Below are 16,819 nucleotides of genomic sequence, written 5' to 3'. Positions count from 1 at the left end.
ATTTCTGCAAGGTACATCATTGGGATTTTAATTGGAATTGCATTGAATCTGTATAGCACTTTAGGTAGTATGACCATTTTGACAATATTAATTCTGCCTATCCAGGAACATGGGAGATCTTTCCATCTTCTAAGGTTTTCTTGAATTTCTTTCTTTAGTGTTCTGTAGTTCTCATTGTAGAGGTCTTTCACCTCTTTTGTGAGATTGATTCCCAAGTATTTTATTTTTTTCGATGCTATTGTGAATGGGGTAGTTTTCCTAATTTCTCTTTCTGAAGATTCATCACTTATGTATAAAAATGCATTGGTGGAACAAGATATTCTTTCTATAAGATACTAGTAACATAAACTTTGCCCAGGACCATGTTTATTTTTATTCCATATAGGATTTTCTCACCAAATTTTTTTTTACTCTTTGAAATCTTGAATTATGTATCATTTATCTCTGTATTCCTTATAAAATATATGATGTAGATTTATGTGGAACATTCAAACACATATTAAATTGAAACTGGAGGCCAAAATTTGAGCATTTAAATAAAAATCTAACCAAATGCTATTCATTGTTATTCAACACTGCAGTTGGGTATTGTCACAAGGAAGCTCATAGATTAGAGTGTAAAGGGTAGACGGGAAGGCCCTGAACCCAAATTCAAAGTATGTCTTTGGATAACACAAATGCAAGAGGACAATTCTAGAATTATCCCAAAATGCATTATCCCCAAATGTTCTCCTAGAGCATCCTCGGTGTGGCCACTTGTGTGTGGCTTAGAAAGTGTAAGCATGATGAAGTTCTTGTGAAGTTCTCTTCTAGTCTACACTCTTCATCAATGCCCAGGAAGCCAAGGTGCTCAGACATATCACAGGATCCAATCAACTAAAAATGCAGCATTAAATCCAAACATCCAGTCAACCAATATTAACAGAGCATTTGCCATTTGGAAGGCATTAACTGCTGTTATTTACTGGATTAAAAAAAATGAATACTTTTATCATCTAGCAGTTACTGATTACACATATGCACATGTAATACATACATACACATCTAAATTTGAGTCCCATGTACTTTATTTAGATACAGTTTTGGCTAAATTATTGGGGTATATTATGGTACTATGATAAGAAGCTTACTTTTTTTTTAATCAGCTTTATAGTTATACATAGTAGTTAGGTTCATCCCAACAAACTCACAAATGCATGGAAATCAATTTCAGCTCATGATCACACCATATTTCCCTTCCATTCTCTCTTCTCTCTCCCATTCTCCTTCCTACTATCATATTCAAATGGTCATGGTACACAACCTCTTCCCTCCTCCCAAATTCACATCTCACACTAAAGTACTTCCTGTCCAAGAAATCAGAGCTTGCTCCAGAAATTCTTATCCATTAGGAAGCAAAAGGATGGCAGATAGTAATACAGAACCTAGCTGTAATAGGCAGGATAAATACTCCAAAAAGATCCATAACCTATTCCCTAGAACCTGTTATGTGACATGGCAAAGGAAATTAAGGTTGCAGATGAAGTTAAATTGCTAATCACCTGACTTTAATGAGGGAGATAGTGGATGGGGAATACATGGGTGGACACCATGTAATCACAAAAGTTCTTAAGAGTGGAAAGGAGAAGGCAGAAAAACAGAGCCAGAAAAAAACCTGAGGACTTCAGACTTCCCCTGCGGCTCTGAAAATGAACCAAGGAAAATGGAAACAGATCCCCCTAGGACCACAGCCCCACCTTGAAATCAGCTAGGACAAGCAGGGTTAGAACTATGACCTCCAGCACTATGAGATAATAAATATGTGTTGTCTCAAGCCACCTAAGTTTAAAGTATTTAGGGAAAATAGTAATAGATAATAATACAGTGGCAAAATGTAAAAAGGATGAACATACCCAATAAAATTATGAAAGACTACTTGGACTAATCAGAAAACCTATATTCTACACCTCTGGAAGGTGCCGGGGGGAAAGAATGGTCTTGTTCTCCTAGGCACGACTCTTACCTAGGAGGAGGAAGGGGAACTAGAGGCCAATCATGGAATAGAGGTCTTGGCAAAACTCAGCTGAGATAGGACCCACAGTTAAATGCCCTTCCCTGCCCTGTCCTCCACTAAAACCTTCACATTTCCACCTACACCTCCCAAGTCCTGCTCTGGTTGTCATGAATGACATAAAGTTTACCAAATCAATATTCGTTAGCCATGTGTTTCCTTGAGATCAAGGTGCATCCAAAAATACCATTCCTAATGTCCTAATGGTCTTCAACTAATTTGACAAATTAGTTGAAATTTGCAAAATGACCTGATTGGTTCATTAGGGGAAAATCAAAGTTCTTGTCTTGTTTCCTTGAGACAAAATTCAATAAATTCATTCTAGTTTTTTGTGGGAATGATCCTAACTGAAGGCTTATTCCTGAAAGTTTTTTGGACAGACACCTGGATTGTAGATTTCTCACTTTTGTTATTCTCTATGACTTGTTAAATAAATAATGCATATAATTTTTTCAAACTGCCAATTTTAAAATAAGACTACATTGAACACTTATATGAAGAATGTAGCTAACTCCATTCTGATGTTAGAGGAAGCCTATGTGTGTAAAACTGCATGTAAGCTTAATATTAAATACAAGTTGGGGATCTTAGACTGGAGTCTTTTATAGAAATAAAATTTTTGTTCACTTTAGTTTTCCCCCTTTGAATGTATTAATGGATTAATGGATTTTAATGCATATGTACATTATATATGCATTTCTTATTAAACAGTTTCCCCTTCTTTTAAATGTAAAACATTTATTAAAACCCTATCACTTTAATGTTTATGTAATACTTCCTGCAATCTTGTACTTTACATTTCTTGATGATTTTATTTAAATAGGAAAAAGTCCACCAATCACCTATGGCCCAAAACAAACAAACAAAACAAAACAAAAACAAAACAAAACAAAACAAACACCCACACCACTCTCAAAGGCAGAACAACTAGTTTAAAAAAATAGAGAACCACTCAACTAAATAAAAGAAAAAAAGCATTTAATGGGCTGCCACTATTGGATTTTTCACCATATAATGATCATAATTTCAGGTGTAGAATCAGACAATAAATTTCTCATTATGCATTTTTGCAGAAGCTGGTAATTGAGCAGTTGAGAGTCTGATTTTGGTAAATACATCTTTCAGACCCATCAGTGGGTTCTGTGTTCTGATTAAAGGTATGGAAAATTCTCACACCTTTATTTATTCCCCATACAACTGAGTATCCAAAGAGGTCAAGAAAAAAATCTCACTAAATGTACTGGTAAGTGTCTCAGTCATTTCAGAAGTGTATGTTTTGGCACCCTCCATGGTGGAAGTGCAGTGGTTCTCTAATAGTCCTCTGAGTGGACAGAGCTGTCTCCAAAAGTGTCCTCTGGCTTTGGTCACATGAAAATCAGGCTGCAATTGTGATTAAAAGCTTAAACTTAACACTAACTACATACTCCTCCATGTTCATAGAAAGATTAGATCAGAATGAATACAGAAAAAGTGCTCTGGGTAATAAAACAAGTGTATGTAATTAGCATTAGTGCAGTGATGGAGTAAAGCCGTTCACTGTATTAAGTTACTTCACTTGAAGCTTTATGTCTGGCACTAAAAGAAGCAGGGTGGCAGCAAGTTCACATTAAGCATGCAATAGTTCTGTCTATACTCAGCTTGCCTGAAACAGACTAAGGTGCCTTAATTTGGGGACCCTCCAATAGTGATTAGTGAGTGAAGCTATTTATAGCAGAATACAATTCCTTTAGGAATCCTATCAAGAATGTCTTGGATGGCCTCCCATTAGACTACCTATTTGCTTAATTGAAAAGCAAAATTGTGTTTGTATCAGAACTGCACATACTTGCCACTAAAAACAAAAAGGATGCCAAGATTTGGATCCTCCTTCTCTTAGCAATGCTTTTAGAAGTCTTGAATGTATTCTGATTAGGAGGAATCCAAAAAGCTTTCCTACAATGATGAGACATCAATAAAAATCAGGAAGAAATCCAAAATATGGTCTTTTTGCATATGCATCTCTCTCTCTCTCTCTCTCTCTCTCTCTCTCTCTCTCTCTCTCTCTCACACACACACACACACACACACATCCTCAAACAATCCTTTGCTCACCAAAATGAAAGTTTAAATCAATTTCCAATCACCGCAAATTCAAGTTTCAGCCTATTATGTTCAAAATCTGTTGCATCATGTAAGCACATTGTGTGTGTGTGTGTGTGTGTGTGTGTGTGTGTGTTTACACTACTGAAACAACAATGATCCTATTTAAATGCCTTTGGAATTTTAATGTCTTTATCATCAGGCAAAAATATTAAGTTTGATGACATGAATAGAAAAAGAAGTCTTCCTCAGCTATTTTAAGATCTGATCCTTTTGAGCACAAAATGAAAATATTTTAAGAGGTTCTTTAAAAACCAAGAGGCAGATGTTCAGGTAAAACCAAAGCCAGGAGATTGTTTATTTTAATACAGCTATTATATGTGTAGCCCCAAATTTGGAGTGGCATGGGGGCCAGGGAATGTCTAAACCATCACCACCTGTTTGCCCTGAAAAATCAATTAAAGTCACACTTTCATAGCAGTTCCCTTCTAACCAATAAAACTTAGACAGCTTCATCATGAGACCTGAGTGGCTCAGAGGGAACATACTTGAAACCTACATCCTCAGTCTCCTATTACTTCCCCGCTCATATTCATATAAACTAACCACAGTAAAAGCAGCCTTCAGGGGCCATATGGAAAATGGAAAAGAAGAGGAAAGAAGAGAGGAAGAGGAGAGAAAGTCCTGCTTCTATGAGTTTAATACTGAGGATCCTACCTTCTTTTGGAGAAATGCATTTCTTCAAAACCCCTTTTCTTTATTTCTCCTGTAGAGCAGAATTCTCTGCTACAATTTTCTGTGCAATAGAAGAGATCCAACTTTGCAAGTTGAAATCAAGGGCAGAAAAGCCATCGCAAGTGTTTTAGTAATTAAATGAATATGCATAATGAACCATATGCCCAAAGGGCCTGTTCTTCATGTGGGCCAGATTTTTGTTTGAATTTTTAATTTTTATATACAGATGAAACATTCAGTGTAATCTACCAACAGTGTGAGATAACACACAATAAGAAAAAGTGCGAGGGACAGTCCGCATAGAAGGAGGGACAGGAGATCCTAGAGAAACGCAATTTTGAAGATTTTGATTCAAATGTGTTTTTCTCCCTCCAGCAATTGTTCCCATCATCTGCTCAGAGTCTTCAAGAGACACATATAACGAATACACTGACAGCTTTATACAGGAGGAGTAAAATACAACGCTGTCAGTTGAAAAGTGTGAAAATCCCATGGGACAAACAAGGATTTCTTTGTAAAAAAAAAAAAAAAAAAAATCCTTCTACACCCATCACTCAGACTACCATCTTGAATTACAGGGAATCCTCCCAGGTCTCTTTTGGAAGCTATATAAATATTATATCGCAAGCTGTAGGCCACATATACAATTTGTATTAGCAATTAAGATTGATCAAAGACGAATTCTTACCTGCTAATGACATAACTGACTTGCCTAGTGGGGAGAGAAGACTCAGGGTGGAGGGCAAACTTGGCTTCCCCACTCCTCTGGCCACAGACTATGAATATAATGACTTCATTACATTCCTCCGAACTCACAGCCCCCACTACTTCCTAAACTGCCATTGTGAGAGAACTGGTAAAACCTCCTTTTAGGTTTCCGGTGTCATTTAGAAAATACTGAGATCTAATCAAAGCAATGTAAGAGATACAGAGTCTGATAAAATTGCTATATCAGCTCCCAGACACACAAGAGTGCATAAGTATACTCCAACACAGAGACGAGAGTTTCTTAACAAGGTGGCTGTGTATTACTTGAAGTTTACAATAAAGGTCTGAACAGAGTTATCAGGTCTTGCATGTGAAGGGGTTGTACATGCCTAATTCAGGGTAAACATTTCAGAAGGAGGAATGTGCACCCACATGTCTGTTGGTGGGTCCGGCAAAGAGGAAATGCTAAAGTTCACTATTTTCCGTGTTTAACAGAAATAACCCCAATGCAAGATACCACACTGAGAATTACTGCTCTGAGAAAAGATTATAAAAATCTATCTCATCAAAAGTCAAAGCAAAGCCTTAGACCCTTTTTAGTTCTCCTTTTGAACACAGAGGTGCTGTCGTTTCCACAATGTAAACACCAGAAATGGAATGCAGAGCATTTAAAGAGCAAGTAATAATGGAGCTGTAAATAACATCTCTCATGCTTTCATTCCTAATTCAGAGTTTATGCCTTTGACACTGTCTAGGATACTTGATCTAGTGGTCTCAGTGGAAAGACAGATAAACTTCAACTGCAGGCAGAAGACAAAAATTGACAAGGAGCGTCACCTTCCCTGACTGTTTAAATCCTTTAAGGAAGTGTCTGAGCAATTAGAGAGGGAGTGTAATCTTTGCAGAGTGCATTAACACTCTCCGACCTCCCAGACAATAGATCAGACCTCAGACACATAATGCTTCCCTAAGGCTTTTTAGCCAGTGTATTTGATCTCTTAGTCACTTGGCGTGTGTTACCGTAGGTATCATCCACGTTGAAGGCATTATTCATGAGCACTACTGTCCACTCAGAGAGGCTGGACTGCAATCAAGCAGAAAGCTGGAATGTCACCATAATCCTCAGCAAGATTTTTCTTTTTTTCAAAAAAATTTATATTTTTTCAAGCTACAAAGCCTCTTCTGTCAAAGTGAATTAGTCACATTAATATTCATAGGTCATTGGATGATCATGGGGTATGGATGGGGTCAAACTCCCCCCCCAAACATGCCAGGCTTCTGGCTCATAAAAATGAACTTCATAATAGATTCATTGAAAAGAACCTCATGTGTGATAAACAATGCTGTTATATGCAAAAGAAAGCAAAAGGAGGAAATCAAACAAAATTCTTACACTGCAAGCTTTTAAATCCTCATCTATCCTGCAGGTTTCTCTGCAGGACAACTGGCCAGGCAATAACCTATTTCCTGATGAACACATCCTGTTCCAACTGCTAATCTCACAGTGGAAGCTTGGCTCTTACCATTTATTATAAACATTTTCAAGAACTGCTTACCACGATATATTTTTAATGGATTAGATTTTGGTCAGCTGCTAACAGAGCAGAGAACTGCATATTCTTTATATGAAAGCAGCAAAATAGGTTTTCAGAGGATCTGACTTGCTTTCCACTCTTCTCCCTCATGAGTAATTGGAAGAGCAATTGAAACAGAATATAAGAAGGCCAGAAGGTTTCTTTTCTTTTTTCCCCACCCCCCCTCTTCTATTACAAGGAAGTCTGGATCCAAGGGTATAGTACATGAGACCTTATTGGTTTTGAACTTTAACATAAGACTTAGGGAAATGTTCAGAAGAAAGACAAAGACTGAAATGCACATAATTTGCTAAACACTATCACAGTTGTCGGCTGATGGCACTCAACATCTAAAGCCTAAAGCATTTAAACCAAAATAATTACATTTTCTTAGAATCAAGGCAGTTCCCCTTGAAAATGTGCACTGCAAGGTTTTTTTAAATGAGACTTCAAGAAAATAGGAGAGCTGAAATTAGCTTTATGCTTAAGCAAATCAGTCTAGAGTTAGCATTTTCAAACTCAAACTTAAAAAAATGCCAAAGGAATATATATATAGATAGATAAAGATATAAATATATATATAGATATTCACTATATATGTATATATATATGTGTATATGTATATATATGTGTATATATATATACACATATTCACAAAAAGCAATTTAAGAAATTTTGAACCTCAAATAGCAGTGAACAACAAACTCCAAAATAGTTAATACTTTAACTTTGCTTTAGTAATGTCTAATGTCCAAAATTAAATAACTAAAGTAATTGAAAACATGTTATCATATTCAATATGTATATTCTAATGTTTTTAAAGGGATTGTTTATGTTGTGTTTTCAACCCTGAGTAGTATGTTCAGAGGAATTTGTGATTCTGAACACATTAAAACTAACCTTAACTACTTAAGAAAGGAAATACCTCTAATAACAACTGTGTTTAACACTGAGATGTGAAACTGTGTCTTTGTGCTTACACACACACACACACACACACACACACAGACACACAGAATTCACACACACACACACACACAAACACACACAGTCACACAGAATTGTCTAAGCAAACAAAACTCTCCATAAATCCAACCAATGGCATAGCCAGAAAACTTTAACTGCAAGTTAAGTACAAATAAAACATAATTTTAAAAGGCTTAAAATGGTTAATTGACATATGAAATCTGTACCAGTTTGGCAATAAATCTGGATCATTTCTGCATAAAGATGAACATGCCACAGAATATATGAGAAAATTATTACAAAAAATGAAGCAGAAAATTACACATGGAAATTTAGATTTTTTTTACTAATGTAAAAATTTCTGCTTGCAGATTATTGTTATCAAATTAAAAATAAATTGCTGAAATTAAAATCTCCAAGAAGTAGTCCATAGAAATTTACCTTGGCAGTTTTATCATTTATGAGTTTCTATCGCCACCTGCAGGACTATCTTTAAGTAAACTGAAGCAACCATCAAGTTATTTGCTATTCTTTTTCTCCCGTTCTCTCTCTTCCTTTTTTTTTTTTTCCTTCTTCTTTCCAGAGGTATATGCTGAATTTCCAAGAAATCAAATATTTTTTCAATTAAAAATATTTACCTTATTAAAAAAGATGAAAAATCATCAATGAAATGCAAAATTAACTTTTCCAGAAAAAGTATACTTCATTTTTAAATAGCTGAACACACAATTCATTTTCCTGTTTGCAAAGTAAAATTTGGAATGGAGGTATTAACATATAGAAGTCTCCCTATAAAAATGTAAGGACATAATTGGTTTCCAAGGAAGAACGGCTCTTGCTATGGAATAGTTTGCAAAATGTTTATAACCACATACATGTACCTAGATTAATCCAGAGCAGGAGAAGAGCTGCAATAGCAAATACATACTTAGTATTCCACTTCTTTCTAAATAGAAGAAAAATTTTAAATATTTCATAAAAACTGTTACGGTAACCCAACAAATCAAGAACAGTTAAAAAGAAAAAAAAAAAAAAAAAACTCAAAACTCAAACACTTTCAAAACACACAAAAAAATCCCACAGGTTATCATCTTTGTCCTTGTTCTCATTGTCATCATTTTCATTATCGCCATCACTATTGCCACGACATCTTGATGAGGAAAATTCATTTGCTATCACGGAAAGAGCAGCCAAGTCAACACAAAGTAACAAGGCAGATTTATGTCCATCCATGGCACACTACCCCTCTGAGTGGCAACTCCACAGACTTAAAAAATATTTCCCAAATGTAAGATTCAAGGAAAATGTACTTTTTGAAAGTATGTCAGAATCTATGAATACTGTAGAGATGAAGTTCCTACTCCAAAGCTAAGACCATAATTATAGAGCTTCTGATAATAAAAATCACACATTGTAAAAATGGTATAAGGCTGGGACTTCTGTTCCAACAAACTATGAGGTCTGGGGAAAACAGTTCACTCTTTTTCTTTTCCTCTCTGGATGAAATGAAAGTCCCTCCAACTCTAACATTCTATGGCTCCCTCTTTTCTTGATTAAAACTGCAGTCATCCATACCTCACTTAACAATGATTGTGCCAAGAAGTGCATTTCTTTCTTTCTCGCCACCCTTTAACAAAAGACAAAATGAAGCATTCCTGAAAATGAGTTGATCAAATTTTAAAGAGCCTGGGCAGAAATAAGAAAGTCATTTTTAAAGGACCAAAAGAAAAATATGGATTTGTATTACAAGAGAACCTCAGGGAGACTAAATTAGTCAGTGAATACTGCAAGAACACAGCTTAGATGATCGCACAGTGAACCCACTTTTGATTTGTCTTCATCATTTTTTGCATAGGTGAAATCTGAACTATCAGACCAATGAACCCCCTCCCGCAACAATAAATCTGTTATTTCAAAAGTCGAGGACATAACCTCAGGATAGAGGCAGAGGTAACAAAACACACCTTTCCAAATCATAAATCAAACGGCAAAAGTACAATATGCTGTAGTAAACCCTAAGCAGACCACAAAGAAGGTTTTTCTCCATAAACATCAGATCAGGCAGCTAGAATGATTACTGGGCTCTCTTGTAACTGTCACCTGTGGTGGGTCTAATTACAGACTACCCAGGCAAGCACGCCCACATCACACAGCAATAAAAGGGCCCTCCGCGTGCCAAGCCCAGCCAGACAATGAGAGCACACGCCACCTGATGCGGAGCCCCAAAAGATCAGCCAGAGAGACTAATAAAAATGACAGCTTAGAAACAAATAACAAAGCTCGGACTGCAAAAAAAGGCAGTATCAAATTAGCCAGAAATGTAAGTGCCGAGCATGGTTCTTCGACAGGTCAAAACCTGTGCAGGAAATGGTTATGACTGTTTTCACACACACCAGGTCCCTTGCTCTGTTTCTAAATATTCTTTTCCATTTTTGCATCACACAAAATGTTTGCACATCCAGGTGTCACATGTAGAAACAGATGGAAGGGGAAAAAAAGCACTTGGTTCTGTAAAAATCAAAAATAAAATACCCCGAGGTTCAGGGGCTGTTGAACCCAGCTCCCTTCTGCCTATTCCAGCCCTCCTGCTGCTGACTGCTTTTGGTCATTTTGCTGCTAATTAGCTCCACCCTGGATGGGCAGGGTCCACAAAACGCATATCAGACAAAATGATGAGAGTCCTGTAGACTGTCTCTAGATTTTATCCACTGGTGGGGTCACCATCTTCCATAGAAGCTCCATCTTCTCTGAGAAGAGAAATTGTAACAAAAAGAAAGCAACATCCGATAGCAGATGATTAGCACTAATGCTAGCTTCATTTTCCCAAGAAGCACTGATGAGATGCCTGCTGTGTACCCAACACTATCCTAAACAGTAAGGACCTTTTAGACCTGGCCTTTGCATTTTGCAGTTGACACTATAAATATACCAAATCTTCCACCGTGTAACTGTGCATAATTCTTTAATGTCTGATATTAATCTGAAATATTAAGCCATCAAAATGAAATCCATCCTTTTTTTTTATATAGAAATAACAATCTGCTATGGCAGGAATGAAGAGAATTATCATTCCCTTGAAGGTAGAACATGCTTTGGTGTTTGAGGGTTGCATGCACCTTAGTCCTGGAAATGGTTAGTTCTTCTTAATATTCTCCACATAAACAAAAATACAAAAACAAAAACAAAAACAAAAACTGAGGTTTGCATTTCCAACCTATTGTAGAACAGTTCCTCCAGGAATCCTCAAATAATACACCTTTGCAATGAAACTTTGTGTGTGTTTTAAGGAGGCTTTTCCCTGAATTAGAAGAGCATCATTTTTACTCACGAGTAGTTATATCAAACAGTAATCCCTACAATCACTTGTATTTCAAATTTTTGAAATACTTCCAGTTTAATATTTAGTTTGAGCCTCAAAGAGCAAATTTTCCTTATGATATGATGTGCCTTAAAAATCAAAATATTACCTTTGGTTTCTAAATGTAAGAGGGGGTAAAAGAAAGGTGGAGAAGGAAAATGGGGGAGCAAAGAAGGTAAAGAGGAGTGCTGGAGAGGGGTTGGAGGGAAGAAATGGTGGATGAGGAGAAAGAAACAGAGGGAAAGAGGAGAAATACAGGGAAAAAGCTAAATGGACATATTGATGACTGATCAGTATGAAAATTTAATCTTTGCATCTCGGTACTTAACAGTGCATCAGACACTCTGGGCCATCAGTGACTGTGGACAGGGAAGGAGTGAGGAAGGGGTCAAGGTTAAAGAAAGCAGTCAAGCATTCGTGGCATCAAGGAGTCACGTGACTTCTAGAGGCCTTTCTTTCTCTAAGATTTAAGATCGTAAAGTGAGGATCCCATTCCAAGTTAACAATAAGATATCTCTGGAGAGAAGAATGAACTGTACTGAACTCATTGGAATCTACAAAAGCCAAGGGCTCCTGCATAGAAAACTCAAAGGTGGAAAAAAATATGTGCTTTCAAGGACACTCCAAGAAAAAGCTCAGAGCAGGCAGTGGTGATGACAGGGCATGCTGATTTAGGGACTGGGCAGGTGACACCAGAGGGGAGTGAGTCATTCATTTACAGTCTCAGACAGTAATATGTCAATGTATGCTTCTCTGGATTAAAACAAAAAATAATCTACTGTTTATTAGTCAAAATAGGAATACTCTAAAATACCAAGTGATTTTAGTCAGTCTATCTATGATTCTGTCTGGAAGCACAATTCAATTAGAAGGTTGAAAATATAAACATAAAAATATGATAAAATAGTTAATAGTGTCCTTTTACATTTTCAACAGATAATCTTTTTAATGCAATTACTGTAATTTTATTACATGGCATAATTAGCTAATGCCTGAGGAGTTGTCAATAGAAGGTGCAATTATGTTGTACAAATTATAATCACAATGTGCTATGATGGATTGTTCTTATTTTTAAAAATGCTGAAAAAAACTTTAAAATATTTTTGAAAGTATATTATGCAGTATTCCATGAAAAGGAAGATGTGGGAAATCAGTTAATAAACATTAAAACAAATAATAAAATACCAAATATTTAAAACATTTAATATAATATAGATACATACTTGCAAGTATGTGCACACACATTTAAAAGGTCTAAGAAACACTGTCCTTTGTATAACATGATATTTTGGGGGAGTACCAAGGATTGAACTCAAGGGTATTGACCACTGAGCCATATCCCCAGCCATATTTTGTATTTTATTTAAAGACAGGGTCTCACTGAGTTGCTTAGCCCTTCATTTTTGCTGATGCTGACTTTGAATTCAGGATCCTCCTTCTTCTGCCTCCTGAGTCGCTGGGATTACAGACATGCACCACCACACCCCACTAAAATGCTTATTTTAACCGTGGAATTTATTTTCTTTTTAACTTTTAAAGAAATACTGTTCATTGTTTAGCTCCAAGTATGCAGACACCTACCAAATGAACAGGGATGTCTGCTTGTGTATCCAATGGTGACTTCTAAGTGGGCACAGTCAACAGACAGCCAAAGAGTGTATGTCATCAAATGCAAGTACAACCAGTTGTGAATAGGTGATAGCACTTATAGAAATAGTAAATCTTTTAGACACAGTTAACACATTAATATGTGTATCATTAAAAAGATATTTGACAGGCATTATTTGAGGAGTCTAATCCTGAAACAAAATCATAGGTGCATTTGTCATTTGTAACAAAGCAAAATAAATTTGAATGTTTTTTGGATCACAGGGGATTCATGAACAGAAGCAAATTTCAAAGTCTTGCATCCAGTTTTTAAAAAATGTTTAGTAGGGCAACTTTACAGTTGCTAAGTGCTTTCCACTTCTTAGGGTGAAAGCGTGTGTGAGTGTGTGTGTGTTGGGCAAACATGCTTCTTATTTGTTGGAAGGGTTGGTTCTATTACCACTACTATTGCTTTTAAATTCAAAGTGAGATTATTTTCTGTTTCACAATATTCTAGGATCTATAAATGCTAGAATCTATAAATGTTAAATAAGGGATATAGCTAAGAAAGAAAAGAGATGTATTTTTTAACCTTATTGGTGGAAGACTGATTGATGCCTTAAATTATGTATCACATTACAGACCCTGTCAACTCTGAAGAATCATTTTCCTACACTCAAAAAATTCAGAAAAAAAGTCATAGATGTTAAAAATCATAGCTTTATGAAGATACCCATTGATATATGGTAGATTTAGATTACTTTTAAACATCAAATATCCAAGTAAAAATTTAATAAAACAAGGAATCCATCAATGACCCACACGCTTGCCTCCCTCAATATAATAGGTGAGTCTGAAAGATGGGGGAAAAGGCAGAGCTACATAAGCACAATCCTATTTTAAAAGCATCAGAAGAACTTTGGTATTTAAGATAAACTTCTCATGATGCCATCTGTTGAGTAAATGCTATTTGATCATATGAAAACATGCAGTTATATCATAATATAACTTTAGTATTTTTATAGACAATTATGGGGTTTGTAACATAAATAATAGCAAAGCAAAAATAAAGTGAAACCCCCCTATACATAATTGGTTCTATAATACAAAAATCACAATGCTAAATTACTTCTTGAGACCAAATTCATCTCCATTACCATCAGATAATGCAGTTTCATCAAGACACTAAGGATATTAGTATAGAACCCCACCACATACACCACAAATATGGGCCTATTTCTTTGAATGCTATTGTTTTAAGATATTTTGAAGGAATGTATTAATGTAGACTGCAAGTGTCCTCTACCCTGTCCCCTATTTTGAAAAAATCTTAAAATGTGTATAGATTCCTTTCACGACCCCTCCAGTTAGCTGTATTTAGGCTTCATTTTTTTTTTTCCTTGAACAACCCTTTTACATCATCTAAGAGTAATCCAAGAATAGAGAGAAAAAAACTCAGACCCAAATCTGGGGTTCAGTCTAGAGTCAGGCACTAGGAATTTCCAGATCATCCTTCTGGATTCCAAGGATGTTATGTGTGTGTAATTACCAATGTTTGTGCTGTTTCCAAGGAGTCTTACAGATATTCCCATGTTTTATTTTAGCCTGTAAACAAAGTACCTGTGATTGAGAATCTTACCATCCACATAATGGTTTCTTTCCCTGAAGGTATCCTGGAACAAGCTTACTCCTTATGTATATCACCTAAATACATATCTGAAATGATCAATATGGTTGTTCCTAGAACCACTGCCTAAATACAAAGATGACAAGTACTGCATGGTGCTTTATTTGTTTATTAGAGTACTGGAGATTGAACCTGGGATCTTTGTGCTTGCTAGGTAGATGCTCTACCACAAAGCTACATTCTCAACACTCCCGGTTTAAACCCTGCTCTGCCTCTTAAAAACACATGAACTCTGATAATTTACTTACCCTATAAAGCCTTATTTTCTCATCTGCAAAAAGGAGATATAATTATTACCTGTAGCAGCAAGTTGTTGTAAGAACTAAGTGAATGTTTGTAAAATGCTTGGGACTCTGCCTGAAACATAGGAAGTAGTGAAATAACACAACCTGTGAATATCCCTGAAGCCCAAAGCCTGTGTGGAAATAGCCATGTACATGTGTATAAAATGTCATGTGTGTTTACACATCTACTCATAGGGAAATATACAGATGCACTTAATTCTCAGAAAGATATTTTAGTTGCCATTTGGCCTTTGTAAATAAATTGACATCTCATAATAGTTTGTCTTTCAACAGGAAAGGTCAAGACTGTGACTGTTTGAAAGGAAAAAAAAAAGATACCTTTAATTTAGCACAAATAAGTAAAACTTGAAAAACGTAATGCACCAACATATTTAGAAAACTTAGGGGAAGAAGAAAGCCAAAACTGAAAGAATCTTTATATTCATCCTCATCAAAACCAAAAACAAACAAACAAAAACCCTCAAATTTAATTTTGTACAATAACAATGAATTCAACAATATGGAGCAATATTAGCATAGCAGGTATCAGTGAAAATTCAGGATAACTTCTTTTAGTGTTGGGAACAAAAGTGCCCACGTAGGTGTTAAGAGCATAACTCCCAAATGTAGACAATCTAACAAGATACGTTCTCCCACGGCTGTCCATCCACTTCTGATTCAACACCACATCCACCTTAAAAGTCTGCTTTTCTTCAACTGCAGCTTTCAATAAGATATGATCTCTGCCTACACACTCACATATACACACACAGAGGAATCCTTGGAAAATGTATGGTTTGCTTTTAAAAGTCATAAAATTAACATCCAGAATATATTGAACATGATCCCACTATGTCCATGTTTTGTATCATCTGGAAATAAAGGCAAGAACATGAAACTAATAGGCTATTTTATGTTTTCCCACAAAAGAGAAGGGGAAAAAAAATTCCCTTACAGTGTGGTGCCAGCATCAATTTCTGTATTGCTGAAGGAAAAGGACCCCATCAGTATCTCCTACAGATATCAAAACCCACCAATGCTGAAGCCTCTTACATGAAATGGCACTGTACTCATATCACCTACACATATCCTCCCATGGACTTTCAAACACCTCAATCAGATTACTGATAATACCAAATATAAATTTTATGCAATTAGTGGTTATACTGTGTTGTATAGGGCAAAAGAACAAGAAAAAAATATCTGTTTTTGTGTCATACATATATATTTTTTTTGATTTTTATATCTGTGTGATACATCCTCGCAAATCAGGTATTGGGAAACCAACAAGAAGAACACCTTTATCTCCTCTCTGTGGGTCTTGGGCATGGGAAGGTACAATGCAGCAGGCTGCATTTGGCAGCCTGGCAGAGGGCTCTGCTTTAAGATGGTGAGAAGGGGCAGTGGAGAAGTGGCCCCCTGCCAAGCCTCCCTTCCCGTCTAGAAGTCCTCTCCCCTGGCCAACCTGTTTCTATTCATTTGTTCTAATCTTTCTTCGGATCAGGCCAGCAGTCCATTAATCATTTCTGTCATCCCCTACAGAATCCAGGGCAACAGATCTCTGTTTTTCTAAAATCACAGTGCCAGAAACTGAACTCGAGAAGGAGGAAATCCTTTGCTCCTCTCAGCGGCTGGCTGGCGTGATGACTGGAAGAAGCCACCAATTGTGTTCACTTTCCTCTTCTGCCCAGAATTGCACAGAACATTCCGTGGAAAGTTTTGAAAGGGAATTCAGGTGGGAAGTGGAATTGGCTGGGTTGAAGAGGAACCTAACGCATGAAGCCACCGGCT

At 36.3% G+C, this 16,819-nt stretch overlaps 1 protein-coding gene across 5 annotated transcripts in view; it reads right to left on the bottom strand.

Moving 5' to 3' along the window:
- The window catches only part of Mctp2 (multiple C2 and transmembrane domain containing 2), a 223,423-nt gene that overhangs the window by 50,517 nt on the left and 156,087 nt on the right, over positions 1-16,819 (bottom strand). The window contains exon 18 of one of the 5 annotated variants that reach the window (XM_047538512.1): positions 15,440-16,817. The exons of the other annotated variants lie outside the window; for them this stretch is intronic. Within the exon in view, the coding sequence (XP_047394468.1) occupies positions 16,653-16,817 (165 nt within the window). The 3' untranslated portion in view covers positions 15,440-16,652. Of the gene's footprint in view, positions 1-15,439; positions 16,818-16,819 lie in introns of those variants that run through there. 5 annotated transcript variants of the gene reach the window in all.

Source organism: Sciurus carolinensis, chromosome 2 (genome assembly GCF_902686445.1).
Source record: "Sciurus carolinensis chromosome 2, mSciCar1.2, whole genome shotgun sequence".
Classification (NCBI taxonomy): Eukaryota; Metazoa; Chordata; class Mammalia; order Rodentia; family Sciuridae; genus Sciurus; species Sciurus carolinensis.
The sequence above is the reverse complement of the archived record's forward strand: the minus strand, read 5'-3'. Positions and strand labels throughout refer to the sequence as shown.